Below are 15112 nucleotides of genomic sequence, written 5' to 3' on the forward strand. Positions count from 1 at the left end.
ATTCATTAGATGAATCGCACCCCATGGATGATATCCAATATTAGTCAAACTCAGAGTAGACCTACTGAAAATCAAACTTTGACTAGTATTCCATCTTTTATTTAGATTTAAAAACTGCATTGTACTTTAGTGAAAACAGATATAGTCATCATTACCTGGAGGGGTGGATAGAGGAGAATCAAAATTAGAAAACCTCCATGACAGCTTTAATTTGGGTCACTTTAAATCTTTCCTATATTATAGGTTGTGTTTTCTCCAAAATATCAGCTATGCCATGATGTGTGGCCATCATATCTCTCTCTCCTTAACTCTATAAAGAAAACTGCTTTCAGTTTCTCAGTTGAACAACAGAAATACTGTTTCTTAGTTAACTATCTTCTGATGTATATGCAACACAGTACAGTGGTGCCTTGGGTTAAGTACTTAATTCGTTCTGGAGGTCCGTACTTAACCTGAAACTGTTCTTAACCTGAAGCACCACTTTAGCTAATGGGGCCTCCTGCTGCTGCCACGCCGCCAGAGCACGTTTTCTGTTCTCATCCTGAAGCAAAGTTCTTAACCTGAAGCACTATTTCTGGGTTAGTGGAGTCTGTAACCTGAAGTGTATATAACCTCAAGAGTATGTAACCCGAGGTACCACTGTATATAACTGAGTAATAAACAGCCTGCAGTTGTGCTGGTGAAAATGTTTAGCATAATATTTTGCTGACATGCTATTCTTTTTGTTTCCTCAGATTCAATGGCCGACTTAAATGGTTGTCAAGACTCCTGACACACACATTTTTCTGGGCATCATGGATTTTCAGGAATATAGCCTGCAAAGCAGTCTCAAAAAGTAGCACCTGCCCTCTAATCTTTTATTATCTTCACTGATTGTAAAAATGGCCAGCAAAAGGAAATCCACAACGCCTTGCATGATACCACCAAAAACACTGGCACTGCAGGAGTCGCAACCAGACTCTGTTGGAGTTGATCGTGAAGGATCTCAACAGTCTGTTACTGCTGCAACTCTGCCTGTTAGTGACACTGTTGTTCACAATAATCACAAAAATGGGCTGTTGTCCAATGGACATAGTGGTATCTTAGATGGTGATACTTACAGATGTATGTATTGCAATTTTGGCTCTCGAGACATTAATCAGTTCCTTGGTCACCTTGATTCTGAGCACATAGACTTTAGCAAAGGCCCGTCCTTTGTGTGTGTGCAGTGCAGTTTCCTGGTCAAGAGTCACAAAGAACTTTCTTGCCACAACGCAGAGTGCCACATTGGGGAAACTGGCTTAATCTGGAATGTCGTCAAACAAGGCAAGCACGTGATTGTGGAGCAAACCATTGGAGATGCCAGCAGCAGCCAGGACCTTCTGGGGGACCTCCCTGAGGAAGGTCAAGACAGCCAAGCTGAAATTATCATTACCAAAACACCCATTATGAAGATAATGAAAACGAAACCAGAAGTGAAAAAAATCCACACGCTGAAAGAAAACGTATCTAGTAAACCAGTCAAGGATCTAGAGAAAAAAGTTGGCGAGCAGCCATTCACCAATGGACCGGTGCCAGTGAACCAATCATCAACAGGAACAGTTAAACCAACACATGTTGTCAATGGCTCAATAATAGGAAATGTACCTGTTTTGCAGGCAGGCCTCACTCAATTTGTGCAGCTGCAGCAGCAGCAGCAACAACAACAGCAGCAGCAGCAGCAACAACAACAACTTCACCAGCAGCTACCCACTTCAAAATCCCTTCCCAAGGTAATGATTCCCCTGAGCAGTATCCCGACATACAATGCAACAATGGACTCTAATAGCTTTCTGAAAAACTCTTTCCATAAGTTCCCTTACCCTACCAAAGCTGAGCTTTGCTATTTGACTGTTGTGACCAAGTACCCAGAAGAACAGCTGAAGATTTGGTTTACTGCCCAGAGGTTGAAGCAGGGTATTAGTTGGTCACCGGAGGAGATAGAAGATGCACGGAAGAAAATGTTTAACACTGTGATTCAGTCCATACCCCAGTCCACCATTACAGTGTTAAATACACCCCTAGTTGCAAGCCCCAGTAGTGTTCAGCATCTCATTCAGGCCAGTTTACCTGGCCATTCTGTTGGGAAACCCGAAGGAGCAGGTGGTGTATTGGTTACGCAACCAATAATATCAAATGGACTTCAAGGGACAACCTCATCTCTTGCAATAGCAGTCACATCTATTCCAAAGACTCAGATAGCAAAGCCGCCTGCCACTGTGTCAGTTTCTAGCACTTCGTCCCCTGTGAAAGTGGTGAGTGCTGCTCCATCACAGCTCACTGCTTGCCCAACTATAACTTCACAGGCCTTCTTAGATCCCAGTATATACAAAAATAAGAAGTCTTATGAGCAGCTCTCTGCATTGAAAGACAGCTTCTGTAGGAACCAGTTTCCTGGACATGCTGAAGTGGAGCGGCTTACAAAAATCACAGGCCTTAGTACAAGGGAAGTTCGAAAATGGTTTAGCGATAGGAGGTACCATTGCAGGAACATCAGAGGTGGCAAAGGTATACATGCTGGAGATAATACAATAATAATAGATTCTGTGCCTGAAATTACCTTCACCTCTTCTCCCAAAGCAACCCCAGAATTAACTTCCACGTTGGCAGCAACACCTGCTGTTCACACCCCAGTCCGTCGGCAATCCTGGCATCAGACACCCGATTTCTCTGCTACAAAATATAAAGAGAGGGCTCCTGAGCAGCTCAGAGCATTGGAAAGCAGCTTTGCACAAAATCCCTCTCCTCCAGAGGAGGAAGTGGACCGTTTGAGGAGCGAAACCAAAATGACGAGGAGAGAGATTGACAGCTGGTTCTCGGAGCGGAGAAAACGGCAGGTGATCAAAGACGCAGAGCGGCAGAGGGAGGATGATGCCGAAGACGACTCAGGGGAAGACGAGGGCTCCTCGGACGACTTGAAAGCTTCCAGTGAAAATGGGTCATTGGATGCAGCCACCAGCTCTCAAACGCCAGGAGAGCGCAAAGTAACCCCTATAAAAATCAACCTTAAGAACTTTAAGGTGACTGAGTCAAATGGCAAAAGTGAGGTGCTAGGCTTCAGTGAAGATGTCCAAAGAGAGAACCCCCGGAAGCCCAAGCTAAGTTCTAAAAAGACTGCTCAGCAGAGACATTTGCTCAAGCAGCTCTTTGTGCAGACCCAGCGGCCGACAAATGAACAATATGACCAAATATGTTCTCATACAGGACTTCCCAGGACTGAGGTGATTCGTTGGTTTGGAGATAGTCGCTATGGTTTAAAAAATGGAAATTTGAGGTGGTATGAGAACTACAAGCACGGTATCTTTCCTAAAGATCTATCGACCTCCAGTGAGGCCAGCAGGGTAGTCCTGCAGGACTATTTCCAAAAGAACAAGGTGCTTTGTGAAGATGACCTCCCAGGTCTGTGTGAGAGAACTCAGATGACTACTCAACAGATCAGGCTGTGGTTTGCCGAAAGGCTAGATGAAGAAAACAGGGGAGTGTCAGACACAGGAAGTGAAGATCAGTCCTCAAGTGTTGGTGAGCCAGCCGGCAGTCAAAAAGGGACAGTCGACGCCTTTTCTGAGGTTTCTGAGAACAGTGAATCTTGGGAGCCTGGAGGTCAAGATGGCAGCTCTGAGCTTGGAGATCCGGAGAGTCATCTGCCTGCCGTTCACGTTGGTAAGTGATTTCATCTTAACTGTTTCTGCTAACTTGGCCCTTCACATTTCAGCATTAAAAAGTGGTTTAAACAAACAAGTGTTGATGATTAGATGAAACTTCAGTAGGAAATCACTTCCCTCCCCCTTTTTAGAGGGGGTTAAAGATTTCACAGAAATGGAGGGCTGAGAGAGATTTTTTTGGGGGGGAATGATGGCACATCAATGTTCTGGAAGGGAATTTCAGTCATAATGTGCAGCAAGGGCCATTGTTCAGTGGTAGAGCATCTGCTCTGCATGCAGATGAGGTCTCTGATTCACTCCCCGGCATCTCCAAGGCATCTGAAACCCCGGAGAGCCACTGGCAGCAGTTCTCAACCTGTGGGTCCCCAGATGTTGTTGGATTACAACTCCCATCATCCCTGAGCTCTGGCCTTGCTAGCTAGGGGTGATGGGAATTGTAGTTCAACAACATCTGGGGACCCACAGGTTGAGAAAGGCTGGTTAGACAGTACTGAACTATGCAAGCAATGGTCTGGATAGGGCAGATTCCTATGTTCCGAAAGGGCAAAGGGGCCATAGCCCAGTGGTAGAGTGGAAGGCATCAGGGTCAACTCCTGTCATCTCCAGGTAGGGCTGTGGAGAGACTCCTGTCTGAAACCCCGGAGAGCTGCTGCCAGTGAGTTCAGACAGTATTGAGCTAGATCAGCCTTTCTCAACCTGTGGGTCCCCACAGATGTTGTTGAACTGCAACTCCCATCACCCCTAGCTAGCAAGGCCAGAGCTCAGGGATGATGGGAATTGTAGTCCAACAACATCTGGAGACCCACAGGTTGAAAACCACTAAGCTAGATGGTCCAGTGGCCCGACTCAGCTTCCTGTGTTTTAAGACTGCATCATTCAGGAGAGGGGAATTCTGGTCAGTTACAGATAGAAAAGTTAGAGGAGGGGAAATGAAAGGGAGCCACATAATACAGATAAGGTCAGAAGATAGGCAGGCAAAGAGCAACTTCTTAAGCACACAGACTGGTAGCATTGGGCAGGCATTCTAAAGCAGTTCTCAAAAAACAAACGAACACTTCCTTCTCAAAATAGCTGAGGTCATAATGACTTTGTAGGTCCGTCCGTCCCCCCCCCCCCTCCTCAAACTCACTCTTGGCCTTTCTGCCTGCTTATTCTTTCAGTATTGTAGAGTGCATTGTGACACGCCTGTGTGTTGTTTTCAGAAATGGAGTGAACCAGCCCTGCCTCCTCCGAAGGATCTGCTGCTAACTTTGTGAAGACTCAGCAGCTGTGGGCCTCATTCTGAAGGTCCTGAGGAAACACTGCCATAATGCCAAGATCATACTTTTGTAAAGCACATTGGGGAGTTAAGCAAGAGGGAACTGATTACTCAAGAAGACCTTATTTTTGTGTGTGGGAAGGGGCTCATTTTTGTATGTTTAGTTTTAGTCTAGCAGTCTGCTGCCTCGTCAAGCATAGGAGCAGAACTGCCACAGTGGCAAAAATTTCCTCTCTCTCAAATAGATTCTCCGTTTTTGTTTTCCAGTGGAAAATTTCTTCCTATTGGTATGGAAACGGTTTTTATTATATTACCGAGTGGCCTGCAAACAGGATCATGAATCTGGGGCATTGTGTTAAACGTTATTGTTTCATAGAACTGGACTATCATTGGCATAATACATTCATAATCTTTCAGTGTTTGTTCTCTGAAGGCTGAATCATTGCATATACAGAAAGAGAGAGACAGACATCCTTTCACCATTGAATCTCTAGGTATGGAAATAAAAGCTGCAACTGGCACCCACTCACCAGGGAGCAAGTCCCATTGAACTCTATGGAACTTCTGAGTTGACATAGGGTTGTGCTGCTAATCATGTGTGTGTGTTTTAGGGACAGCTCTGATGAGCAGTATTCCTAGTTTTTGTGCACAAAACAAGGATAATAAGAATATGGCAAATTACAGCTATTCTAATTGGGCATTTGATGCATGCTAGTAGGGTGGAAATCTGGGGGTCGGGGGGGGGGGTTCGGACAACAGCGACGACCCCGAACTCTGGCATCTGTCATTCATTCATCTTTTAATGACAAACAATGTGAGACTTTTCTGCAGCAGAATCTATTACTTGAATTAATCTGCAAGTATATGAATCAATGCACTTTTAAAACACATCTTAATCCAGATCCCTTGTTTAAAGCAAGCAAACTTAATTTTTTTTATTAAGAAGACTATAAGGGGGGGGCATGAAAACATTTAGTAGGTAATCATCATATTTTGCATACCCCTACCCTACCTCTGTGTTTGGACCAGAATTGTGTTTTATCCCATACCTTATTTCAGAGGGATGATCTGTTGGAAACTTTTGCCATTTCTCCCAGACTTCCTAGCCATTTATGAGCTGCTGCTCCCCCCCCTTTTTTTTTTTTGGTCAAGCAGCTTTGCGCTATCTTAATTGCACAATTAATCTTACATGGTTATAGTAGGTATGCTTCTCCCCCTACCTACCCAAGTCTTGGCCTCTTGTTGTTTTTTAAGTATTTTATTTAATTATTTTAATAGTATGGAAAAATTATAATTTAATGTGCTGGAGTTTATTTGTAGTGGCTGAAAACGTTTATTTAAGTGAGTCTGTTTGGTGGCACTAAGTAACTGTTATGCTGAGTGGTTATAGGGGAGTTTTCCCTTCCTTAGAACCACCTCAGGTATCTTCTCCAGAGGTAGCACTGGATCCAATCCCAGCTCTCTTACTGCACCTATGTTGCAGCCATCCCCAGCCTAGTGCCCCCAGATATTTTGGAATACTGTCTGCTCCAGATGGGCAGGGATCATCGGAATTGTCCTCTCAGAACATCTAGAGGGGCACTGTGTTGATTGAAGGCTGCTGTACTGAGTATATCTCAAGTCTCTGGTTCAGAAAGGTTGTCTTTGTGTGATACTTCGTTCCACCTAAATTTTGTTAGCTTGTGGATATCGTGTCCTCATGAATTCTTTCCCAAAAAGCATGACTGTATCTTGAGCCTTTAAATCACAAGTTTGTGTGTTTTGTCCAAGCCCCCTAAAGCACAACGTGGTATTTTTCAGTCTCAGAATGCACACATTGCGTGGAGTTCTTGGATTCTTAGTTTGGATCTTTTTCACAATGCAACCACTGATGCTACAATTTGAAGTGACAGCTCATCATGTGAGAAGGGGGACGGTCTCCTCTTAACCATTTCCCTTTGTATCATGTTTCTGTGAAAACCATGCCTTCCAGCCTGATTCTACAACTCCCCCCCATCCTGCCCCAGTTCTACCCTTCGCCATACAAAATATTTTTGCACACAATAGGAGATACTTTAGCACAGAAGGGGGGGGGGAATGTGCAGGTTCGCAAGCTCCGCTTATATTAAGCAGCAATCCACATATTAAAAGAAAAGGCCTCATCTTTCTGCTTCTGCTGTAAGGTCCAAAGTGGGCACTCATGGCTCTCCCCTTCAGTATCATACCTGAAGGCCATCTATGGCTCAAAGATATTTCCATGAAAGAGGTCTTGTGAATTCAGCTTCTGCTCTTCATGCTCAAGTAGGAAAAGGAGCCCAGCTAGCTTGCAATGTTAGAGCTTCAAACACAGGAACCTACTCTTAAGACGTAGATAGATTTGCTGGAGTTTCTTTCTGCTTTCACACGAGAGAAGCCTTATTAGCACTTCCATAGCTCTTTTGAGAAACAGTGTGGGATAGCTGCTAGAACCTACAGATGGCATGGCCAGGCCTGTTTATGGTTTACTTTAGAAGCAAGGGGCCTGGATCCAGGGAAAGTTTGTGCAATGAGCTTTGACTAAAATATTGTAGCTTCCTTTTACTGCAATGCCTTCATAGAACAAATGTGGGTAATTGTCTTGGGGTACAGTCTTCAAAGGAGATTGTAGGCCACTGCTATAGGAGTGAATGGGAATGAAGCCAAAGCTCTCAAATGAAAGAGCAACCTCATTCACTTCAGTGGGAGTGGCACAGGAACAGTTCTTGGCAGTCTATATCCTTGCTTTTCTATGTCTACATACATACAGGTTTGTTTTAAGTATGCACATATACATATATGCAGTTATTTTATGCATAGCATCAATATTAAAAATGTACATGTACAGATTGCTGTGTAATTGGAAATCTCACTCTGCTCTTAAGAAGGAAAAATAGTTCTGTGTGCAGTTAAAAGGACTTGGCATCAAATTTGAAGTGGGTGTTGAGGTCTACCTAAGGATGGCAGGGTGAAGGGATTCCTAAGGCTGCGAAAGCAGGATGTCAGAGAGACCAAGTTCCACGTAACTGGGTGTACAATTAGAGTAGCCAGGTTTAATAGCAAATCAGACATTTCTATGATGTACTTGGTTTGCAAGCCTTGAGTTCAGGTTTGTGGTTTGCAGACCTGAACTTCAGTGGACTCTGCGTTAGCTTGTAACTAAGTAGGTATTTAATTTAAATTGACTATCATTTAGGGTGGAACTGTGGCAGAGCATCCCTGGTGTATTCAACAGTCACACACCAACAACACTCCTAAAACATTGCAGGCACTAGCTGTGTGGCTGTACCAGTCTGCAGTGCAGTCAGATAGCATGGATCAGTTGAACGCAAAGTTCATGGTGGTTCCTACCACATTGGTGTCTGATCCAACGACTGACTAGCTTTGGGCATGTGGATTCCAATGGGGGCACACAACTCCCTCTCTCCAGAGCAAAGGTGGACAGAGGAGCATAATCGGGACTTGACTTGCTGACCTGTACCCAATTTAAAGCCATATTCAGTACCTTAATTTGAGTTTGCAAGACAGGACTGATTCCAAAGAGAGGATGCTATGAGCTAATGCATCCTCTTGCTTCCTCTCTCTCTAGCAAAACCGTAGAGTTTTAGTTGATCTCCCCAGTGGTTTCACAGCTGTGTTTCATGTCACAAGAAGCATCGCCACAATTTTGCACAGGTTTTCTAGTAAGACGTTCCAACTCTTGAACTATGTAGAAAATTTGGAAGAGGCTTTGCATACCGAAGGGACCCTGGAGAGCTGCTTAGATGAATCAGTGGTCTGACTCAGTATAAAACAGCTACCTAATTCAAAGAGGCTTGTCATTTTTGTGAGTCTTTGTCTGGAGAATGAGTTGTAGGTCTCTACTCCACCCCACAATACAAAAGCTAATTTTGACAGAGATTGGACGTTTGGTGGTAAAACAAGTCTTTTTTACATTGATTTATCAACATGAATCAGTCTCAGTTGTAGCTAGAAAATTAAGTACCATTGTAGAATTTACAGTGGAAAAAAGTTATCCTCACACCTCTCCTAAGGATATTGGAGCACTTTGGTTAGAAATGTGGCTGCTTAGCTAGTTGTAGACACTGTTACATGCTGGGCAGTTAGGCAAGGCACTTAGGAGCTGGGTTTCTTGGTGCACTGAGGATGTTTTATTTATGTGTTTCATTTTCTGAAAGCATTTATCTGCTTCTTCACATTGCATTCTGCTCCTGCCCCCACGTTTCACAAGCGCAGGAGGGAAAGTACTTGGGTAGGAACCAAAGTAGTCAAGCCCGTCAGTCAGCTTTGCAAACATAATTACATTAATTTATTTTGGCTCATTGGCTTATTTTTGAACTTGCATTATGACCTTACGTTTACTCTTCCTCCCCTGTCGAGTTAGTCCGTGTGCATGTGTGTCTCCCCTCCCGTCACAACCACCCTGTAAGGCAGACCTGGGGAACCAATATGTCTCCAGATGTTGCTGCACTACAACTCCCATCACCCTTGACCATTGGCAAGGGCTGATGGGAGCTGAAGTCCAACAGCATCTATTTGGCCACTAGTTCAGTCTTGGCATTGTTTGCTCACTCCAGGTCACCTCTTGGGCAGGAATTTGAACCCAAGCCTCCCTAGCCCCAACTCAATGTGGTGTTCACTACCCCACACTAGCTTTGAGTTGAACAGAGCCACACCATCATATTAACACAAACTTGGCGTCTGTATTGGCTTAGTGAAATCAGGATTAATACTAGTGGTACAGCTTTTGCATAAACAATAACTTGTTGACTGGCTCTCTTGGCATTGCTCAAGCTGTGAGATTAGGAGGTGCTCAGTAGATGCTTTGACTTGACAATGACACTCCATATGGCCATCTCATCAAATAAATCTTGACATAATGATGGCATAGCATTGCAGCTAGTGCCATTATTGACAGTTTCAGAGTTTGGAAATGGTGCCAGGCAAGATCATACATACACAAGGTCTTAGAAACCATTGTTCATAATTGAAACCTTTTTTTAAAAAATCTCCTCCCCCCTCCATTTATACAAAATAGGCAGATGACAGATGAAATGTGGAGATGCAAAGCATTCTGAACCAGAATGCAAAATGTTTTTAGATCAAGGGAAGGGATTGGAGTGTGTTCAGCTGCAAGCACACAGTGTCTCTTCATGTGGTATTTATTAGTCATACTTGAAATCTTAATTTCATCTGTTCCTGGTTCCTAGTGAAACTTCTGCTAGTTGTTGTTTTTAAAACTGAAAGCCAGTTGAACCACCCTTTGGAATGAGAATAGCACACTGTAAAATTCTTAATAATGGGCTGGTGTGCGTGAGGCTCACCAGTAGAATGAGCTCTGCTTGTGAAGGCGGCTTGTTTAGCCTCTTTGCAAAGAGGCAAGCCCTTGTGAGCTGCTAGGAATTTCTCCTGTGCGCCCTCTGTTGAACTGAATGAGATCTGTATGTATGAGAAGACCCACAGCTCATTGGTAGAGTGTATGCTTTGTCTTCAGATGGTCCAAGATTCATTCAACCCTTGCAATCTCAGATATGCAGCAGGTGCTGTCAAAGACCTTGGAGAGCTGCCACTGATGAGAATAGACCAAACTGAGCCAGATGAGGAAATCTACCTGATGAGGTATAAGGCAGCTTCCTTTGTGCAACTTTCTCTCTCTATGGGGCTAGCAGGAAAGCTTCTAGGTCAAGGAATGATGTAAACATACTGTCAGTGCATCTCTTCCATTAACTAGCGGTAAATGAATGGCTCCCTTATAGACCTAATGAAACCCCAACCCTGAAACCAGCTTTGAAAATGCACAAGCCTGTCAGAACTGGATTCATGTGTTAATAATTCAGTGTGTATAAAAGGGCTGGGCGGTAGATCAATAGATTACCCAAAACCAGTTTGAAGACCATATTGTGATATCAGTTTCATAATTCATGCAGAAGGCAGCGAATCACAACAGCAGGCACCAGCAAATATCACAATGCAGGAAAAATCATGAAGCCAGCCTATGCCTCTACAACTGTAACTGCATCCTTATTTCAGACATCATGATATATTGGTATATCGTGATGTGTAGCTGAAAACCAGATATCGCCCAGCCCTAGTGTATAAGCATTGTTTCGCTTGTCTCAGAAATCTAATGTTTGAACTGGCATGCACAATATGGAGAATGCATCCCCCCCCCCGAGCCTGTCCATAGTTTGCTCTCAATTTTCTCAACCTGTGCCCCTCCAGCTGCCATTGGGCTGCAACACCCATCATCCCTGCCCATTGGCCACACTGGCTGGGTACCTCTGAATCTGTAAAGCAAATTGGAAAGAGACAAATGGCAGCTGGCCTACTGGATGGTTGTGTGTGTGTGTGTAGAGGAAAGTCCATAAAAATTTAGGGTTCCTACTTTGACTTGATGCCATTTCACCCGTTTCTCATTTCCAGGTCTTCTAATGATGACAGATGATGTCTGGATCATGTTGATGAAGGATATGTTTTATTTAAAAAATGAAAGTTACTATAAGGGCATGCAAACAGTGGGGTTTTCTCAAGTGACAAAGACCTCTCAGCAATCTGTGCCAGAGCAAGAATTGTTGCTCTTCCTGAATTAGAGCTCCTTCCTTTCCCCACCTGTTGGTTTTATCCCTACCATGCTTTTCTTATTATGGAAAAATCCAAGCAGGTAACCTGAATGCCTGGAACAAATGAGTAAGAACATTTGCAGATGTTCCTGGATAGTTTCTATCTTTAGGATGTTTTTGCTATGTATACCCAGTCAGATGGGTGGGGTAATAACTTATTATCATCCATTTTTCTTCAACTTCGGTGAAATTATCTCATAAAGCAGACCGCAACACTTACTGACTTTCAAAGCTGATGGAAAACTGTTGTAAATTGCACCTTCTAATGCACCATAGAAATTTGGTTTATCCACAAGGTTGCTGTAATGTAGCTGAAAAGGGGCGCTTAGCACCAAGCTTTGGATGGGTGGTGGTCTGCTTTCATATTGGGGAAAGAGGGGGGGTGGGGCTAACTTACAAACTACGTGAAGAAAAATTGGATTCTTTTTGTACTTTTGGTAAAACTTTTTGAAGAGGAAAAAGCTGAAGGTGTTGGTGCGGGTGAATGCCAGTTCTCCTTTGGCCAGAGGGAACTGGCTCCTGGTATGATGGCACTCGCTCCTTTTCAGCAATGACGCCACTTCTGCGAAGTGAACTACAAGTTTCCCTTCATTTTGTATATGTGGCTATGAGGGTGGGAAGAGCTTGCTTGTACAGTTTGGTGATATGAGACCTTTTTGGTTGTTCCTAATAAACAACAAGGGGGAAAAGCACATTTGTAGCTTGTCAATCTTGGTGGGAGGGGAAGGGGTAGACAAGAAAAGCGATGCCTGTTGCATTGGGCTAATTTTCTCTGAATTTGTCTATTTCATTATATACCACCTTTGAGGAGTTCCAGTGTACATGGGCCTCACCCTCCAGTTTACCCTCACCAACAGCCCTGTGAGGTAGGTCCCAAGGTCATCCCATGAATTATATGTTGGGTGTGTACTTGAATCTGAGTCTCCCTGGCCCTAGTATGACAGTTTATTAACACTACAGCCACAGTGGTTCCTTCCGTAAAATTGTCACTATATTGTGGTTGGATTTGGAGTGTGATTTGGTGAGTGCAAAGTTCCAAACTCTGGTTATGAGATGAGAAAATGATTCTGTCCCCAACAGATGTATTGACATTTAAATAACTCACTATCCTGCTATATAGTTCCATACAACTGTCCTAAATTTCAATATAAGCTGCCACTTTTTGAACATTTTGGTTTATTTGCACATCTGCACTGGTGACAGTCCATTGTCCCATCCACTTTCCTGTCCATTATAAGCAGGCAGCTACAGTAAGCCACATACATTGTGGTTCTGTGTGCAGTTCCAGTGGCTGGGAACCACCGGAGGCAAGAATGCTCTTGTGGTCGAATCCTGCTTGCTGGTTTCCCACAGGCATCTGTGAGAGCAGGATGCTGGCCTAGGTGGGGCATTGCCCTGATCCAGCAGGCTCTTCTTCTGTTCCATTTTTTAAGCAAGCTTCCTTGCAATTGAATTTCCTTGAAACACTTGGGATCTTGAGCATCACCCAATTAGTGGGAAGGGTTGTCCAGGCTAGAAATTTGTCACATGTGAAAACAGCTCTTCATCTCAGTGAAGGCAGGGCTTTGGGGCTTCCACCAAACAAAAACACAAGGAAAGACTGAAATAAAGTTACTTGAGGATTTTTTATTGTGCAGTCTGATCCGTCCCAGCCAACAGCCAGCTGATCAGAATCCATAGGACAGGAGGAGTCAGGCAGGACTCTGCTCCTCATAAGAGAGTCAAACAATATATAGTAAAATACTGCCACAGAAAATGGAACTTGCCTTTGGAGACTGGAGCATGTTTGCCTCCTGCTCCTGTCTGGGAAGCCCAAATAAAAACAACTCAGTTCTGTTGGAAGGGTGGTATAGCTTCTCTAGTAAAGCACAGCAGCACAACTATCACTGCTGCCACGTCAACATGGAATGACTAGTTAAAGTTCCCCCCACCTGTTCAACCACAGCAGGAAGAAGATGGCCTAATTCCTGTGGCCTGAATCCATGGACAATGGTAGTGGCTGCCTCAGAAAGGGGGAGATGGTTTGGCAATATGCAGAAGTCTCCCCCTGCCCCAGCACCCTGCCCCATAAGGAGATACAACAGTGAAGTCACAGAGCAAGTGAAGATTGCCTTTTGTAGTATTCCTGGCCTGGAAACTTTGGCCACAGCCACAGTGCCTTTCTTCAGGGAGACCAGGTGCAAGAGCCCATAGCTTCTGCTGCACATACCTGCCCCATTAGTGATGGCTGGAATTCAACAGAACGGGAAGCAAATTTAAAAAAGTTTGTTTCAGTGGCAAGAGCTCTAACTTCTGCAGAGCTGCCTTTGGCTCAGGTTTCCCCTCCCCTCCTCAACCCTTTATATCTCAGTCACTTTTAAGCGGTAGAATGAAGTCTTCATGTGATTCTGCCTCACACTTTTCAATGAACAGGTCACCCAAAGGAAGATTATATAGGTGGCCACTTTGTGTGCCTAAAACCGTAGCTAATGCAATACATAATCCACTTTTAGTAACATTTTGTTTGGGAAAAGACAGACTCAAGGGCCTTGCATAGCTTGAGATGGCCACGGAGGCCGGGCCTGGTAGGTCCTACCAGGATTGTGCTTGACTACCACGAGAAACGCTCCTACTTCCTTCTGCCATGGAAATCACCTCACATTCTGTGCACAAGCTGTGATTAAGGAGTTTAATAACTATAATAATAATACGATAGATAGATCCAGGTCCTCTGGGCTCTGCTGGACAGCTCTGAGGGCATTATCCTCTCTATAAACTACAGTCTTGGGGAAGAAGGATGTTGATGAGAGGCCGCTGCATCCAGCCTTAGGTACTGACAAAGACATACACGTTCAGCACACCTAAGTTTACGGCTTGGTGCAGAGGGTCTTTTGTTGCTGTTGAGTTTTTGTTACAGGTCATGGTCAAGACAATGAAACCATTGATTCGTAGATTCTTTTTTAAAAAAAATTCTCCACTTGAACACCCTTCGGAAGAGAAACTCGAAAAGCTGCCTGAAAGTAGGCCAAAGCAGTGACGTTTCCATAGAAACCAGTTCACAGCAATCCGTGAGAATCACAAGCACTGGAGGGTGCTTTACATCAGGCAAAGGTTGGGTTAGAGGCGGTTGTCCCCATTCACCCGTGTCTTTCGCAGGACCCTGCAGGGAAGGGGAAAAGGGGTTGAAAAACAATACAGCTCTCCAGCAGACTATAAAAATGCAAGTTACATTTGGAAGTGCATTGAGGGATTTCTTCAAGAGCCACGTATCTAGTGACACTGTGCTGATTTTCTTGAGAGGAAAATGTAATGGCATTTTTGTTTTATTCACCTTTGTATCCTGTCCTTTTGCCAAGAAACTTCCAAGGTTTCCTCCTTTTTATCTTTACAACCATTTGTTAGGAAAGTGAGCTGGAGAGGCAGGGATCTGACCAGTCAGGGCCATCTTGTGCACCAGGATTTAATCCCAGGTCTCATCCAAACCAGCACATTGTCCACTACAACACACTGGCACCTACTAACCTTATGGGACGTTGCTGGGTGGGTACCAAAGTTTAGTCATGCATTTACTCTATAATAAT

At 44.1% G+C, this 15112-nt stretch overlaps 3 protein-coding genes and 1 long non-coding RNA gene across 7 annotated transcripts in view; 2 read left to right on the plus strand and 2 right to left on the minus strand.

Annotated features, from left to right (window-relative positions):
- The window catches only part of MANBAL (mannosidase beta like), a 353967-nt gene extending 346879 nt beyond the window's left edge, over positions 1 to 7088 (minus strand). Inside the window, exon 1 of the mRNA XM_081868205.1 lies at positions 7082 to 7088. The gene's annotated coding sequence lies outside the window, so the exon portion shown is untranslated. The remainder of the gene's footprint in view (positions 1 to 7081) is intronic.
- The window catches only part of ZHX3 (zinc fingers and homeoboxes 3), a 45627-nt gene extending 37846 nt beyond the window's left edge, over positions 1 to 7781 (plus strand). For all 3 annotated transcript variants that reach the window (XM_081867599.1, XM_081867597.1, XM_081867598.1), the window contains exons 3-4: positions 735 to 3678; positions 4883 to 7781. In XM_081867599.1, the coding sequence (XP_081723725.1) occupies positions 882 to 3678; positions 4883 to 4893 (2808 nt within the window). In that variant the 5' untranslated portion in view covers positions 735 to 881 and the 3' untranslated portion in view covers positions 4894 to 7781. The remainder of the gene's footprint in view (positions 1 to 734; positions 3679 to 4882) is intronic.
- Positions 1 to 15112, plus strand: part of LOC309345233 — a 350883-nt gene that overhangs the window by 26682 nt on the left and 309089 nt on the right. The window lies entirely within an intron of this gene.
- The window catches only part of PLCG1 (phospholipase C gamma 1), a 91661-nt gene continuing 89707 nt past the window's right edge, over positions 13159 to 15112 (minus strand). For both annotated transcript variants that reach the window (XM_081867515.1, XM_081867514.1), the window contains exon 32: positions 13159 to 14691. In XM_081867515.1, the coding sequence (XP_081723641.1) occupies positions 14649 to 14691 (43 nt within the window). In that variant the 3' untranslated portion in view covers positions 13159 to 14648. The remainder of the gene's footprint in view (positions 14692 to 15112) is intronic.

Source organism: Podarcis erhardii, assembly GCF_964252035.2.
Source record: "Podarcis erhardii genome assembly, chromosome: 6".
Taxonomy (NCBI): Eukaryota; Metazoa; Chordata; class Lepidosauria; order Squamata; family Lacertidae; genus Podarcis; species Podarcis erhardii.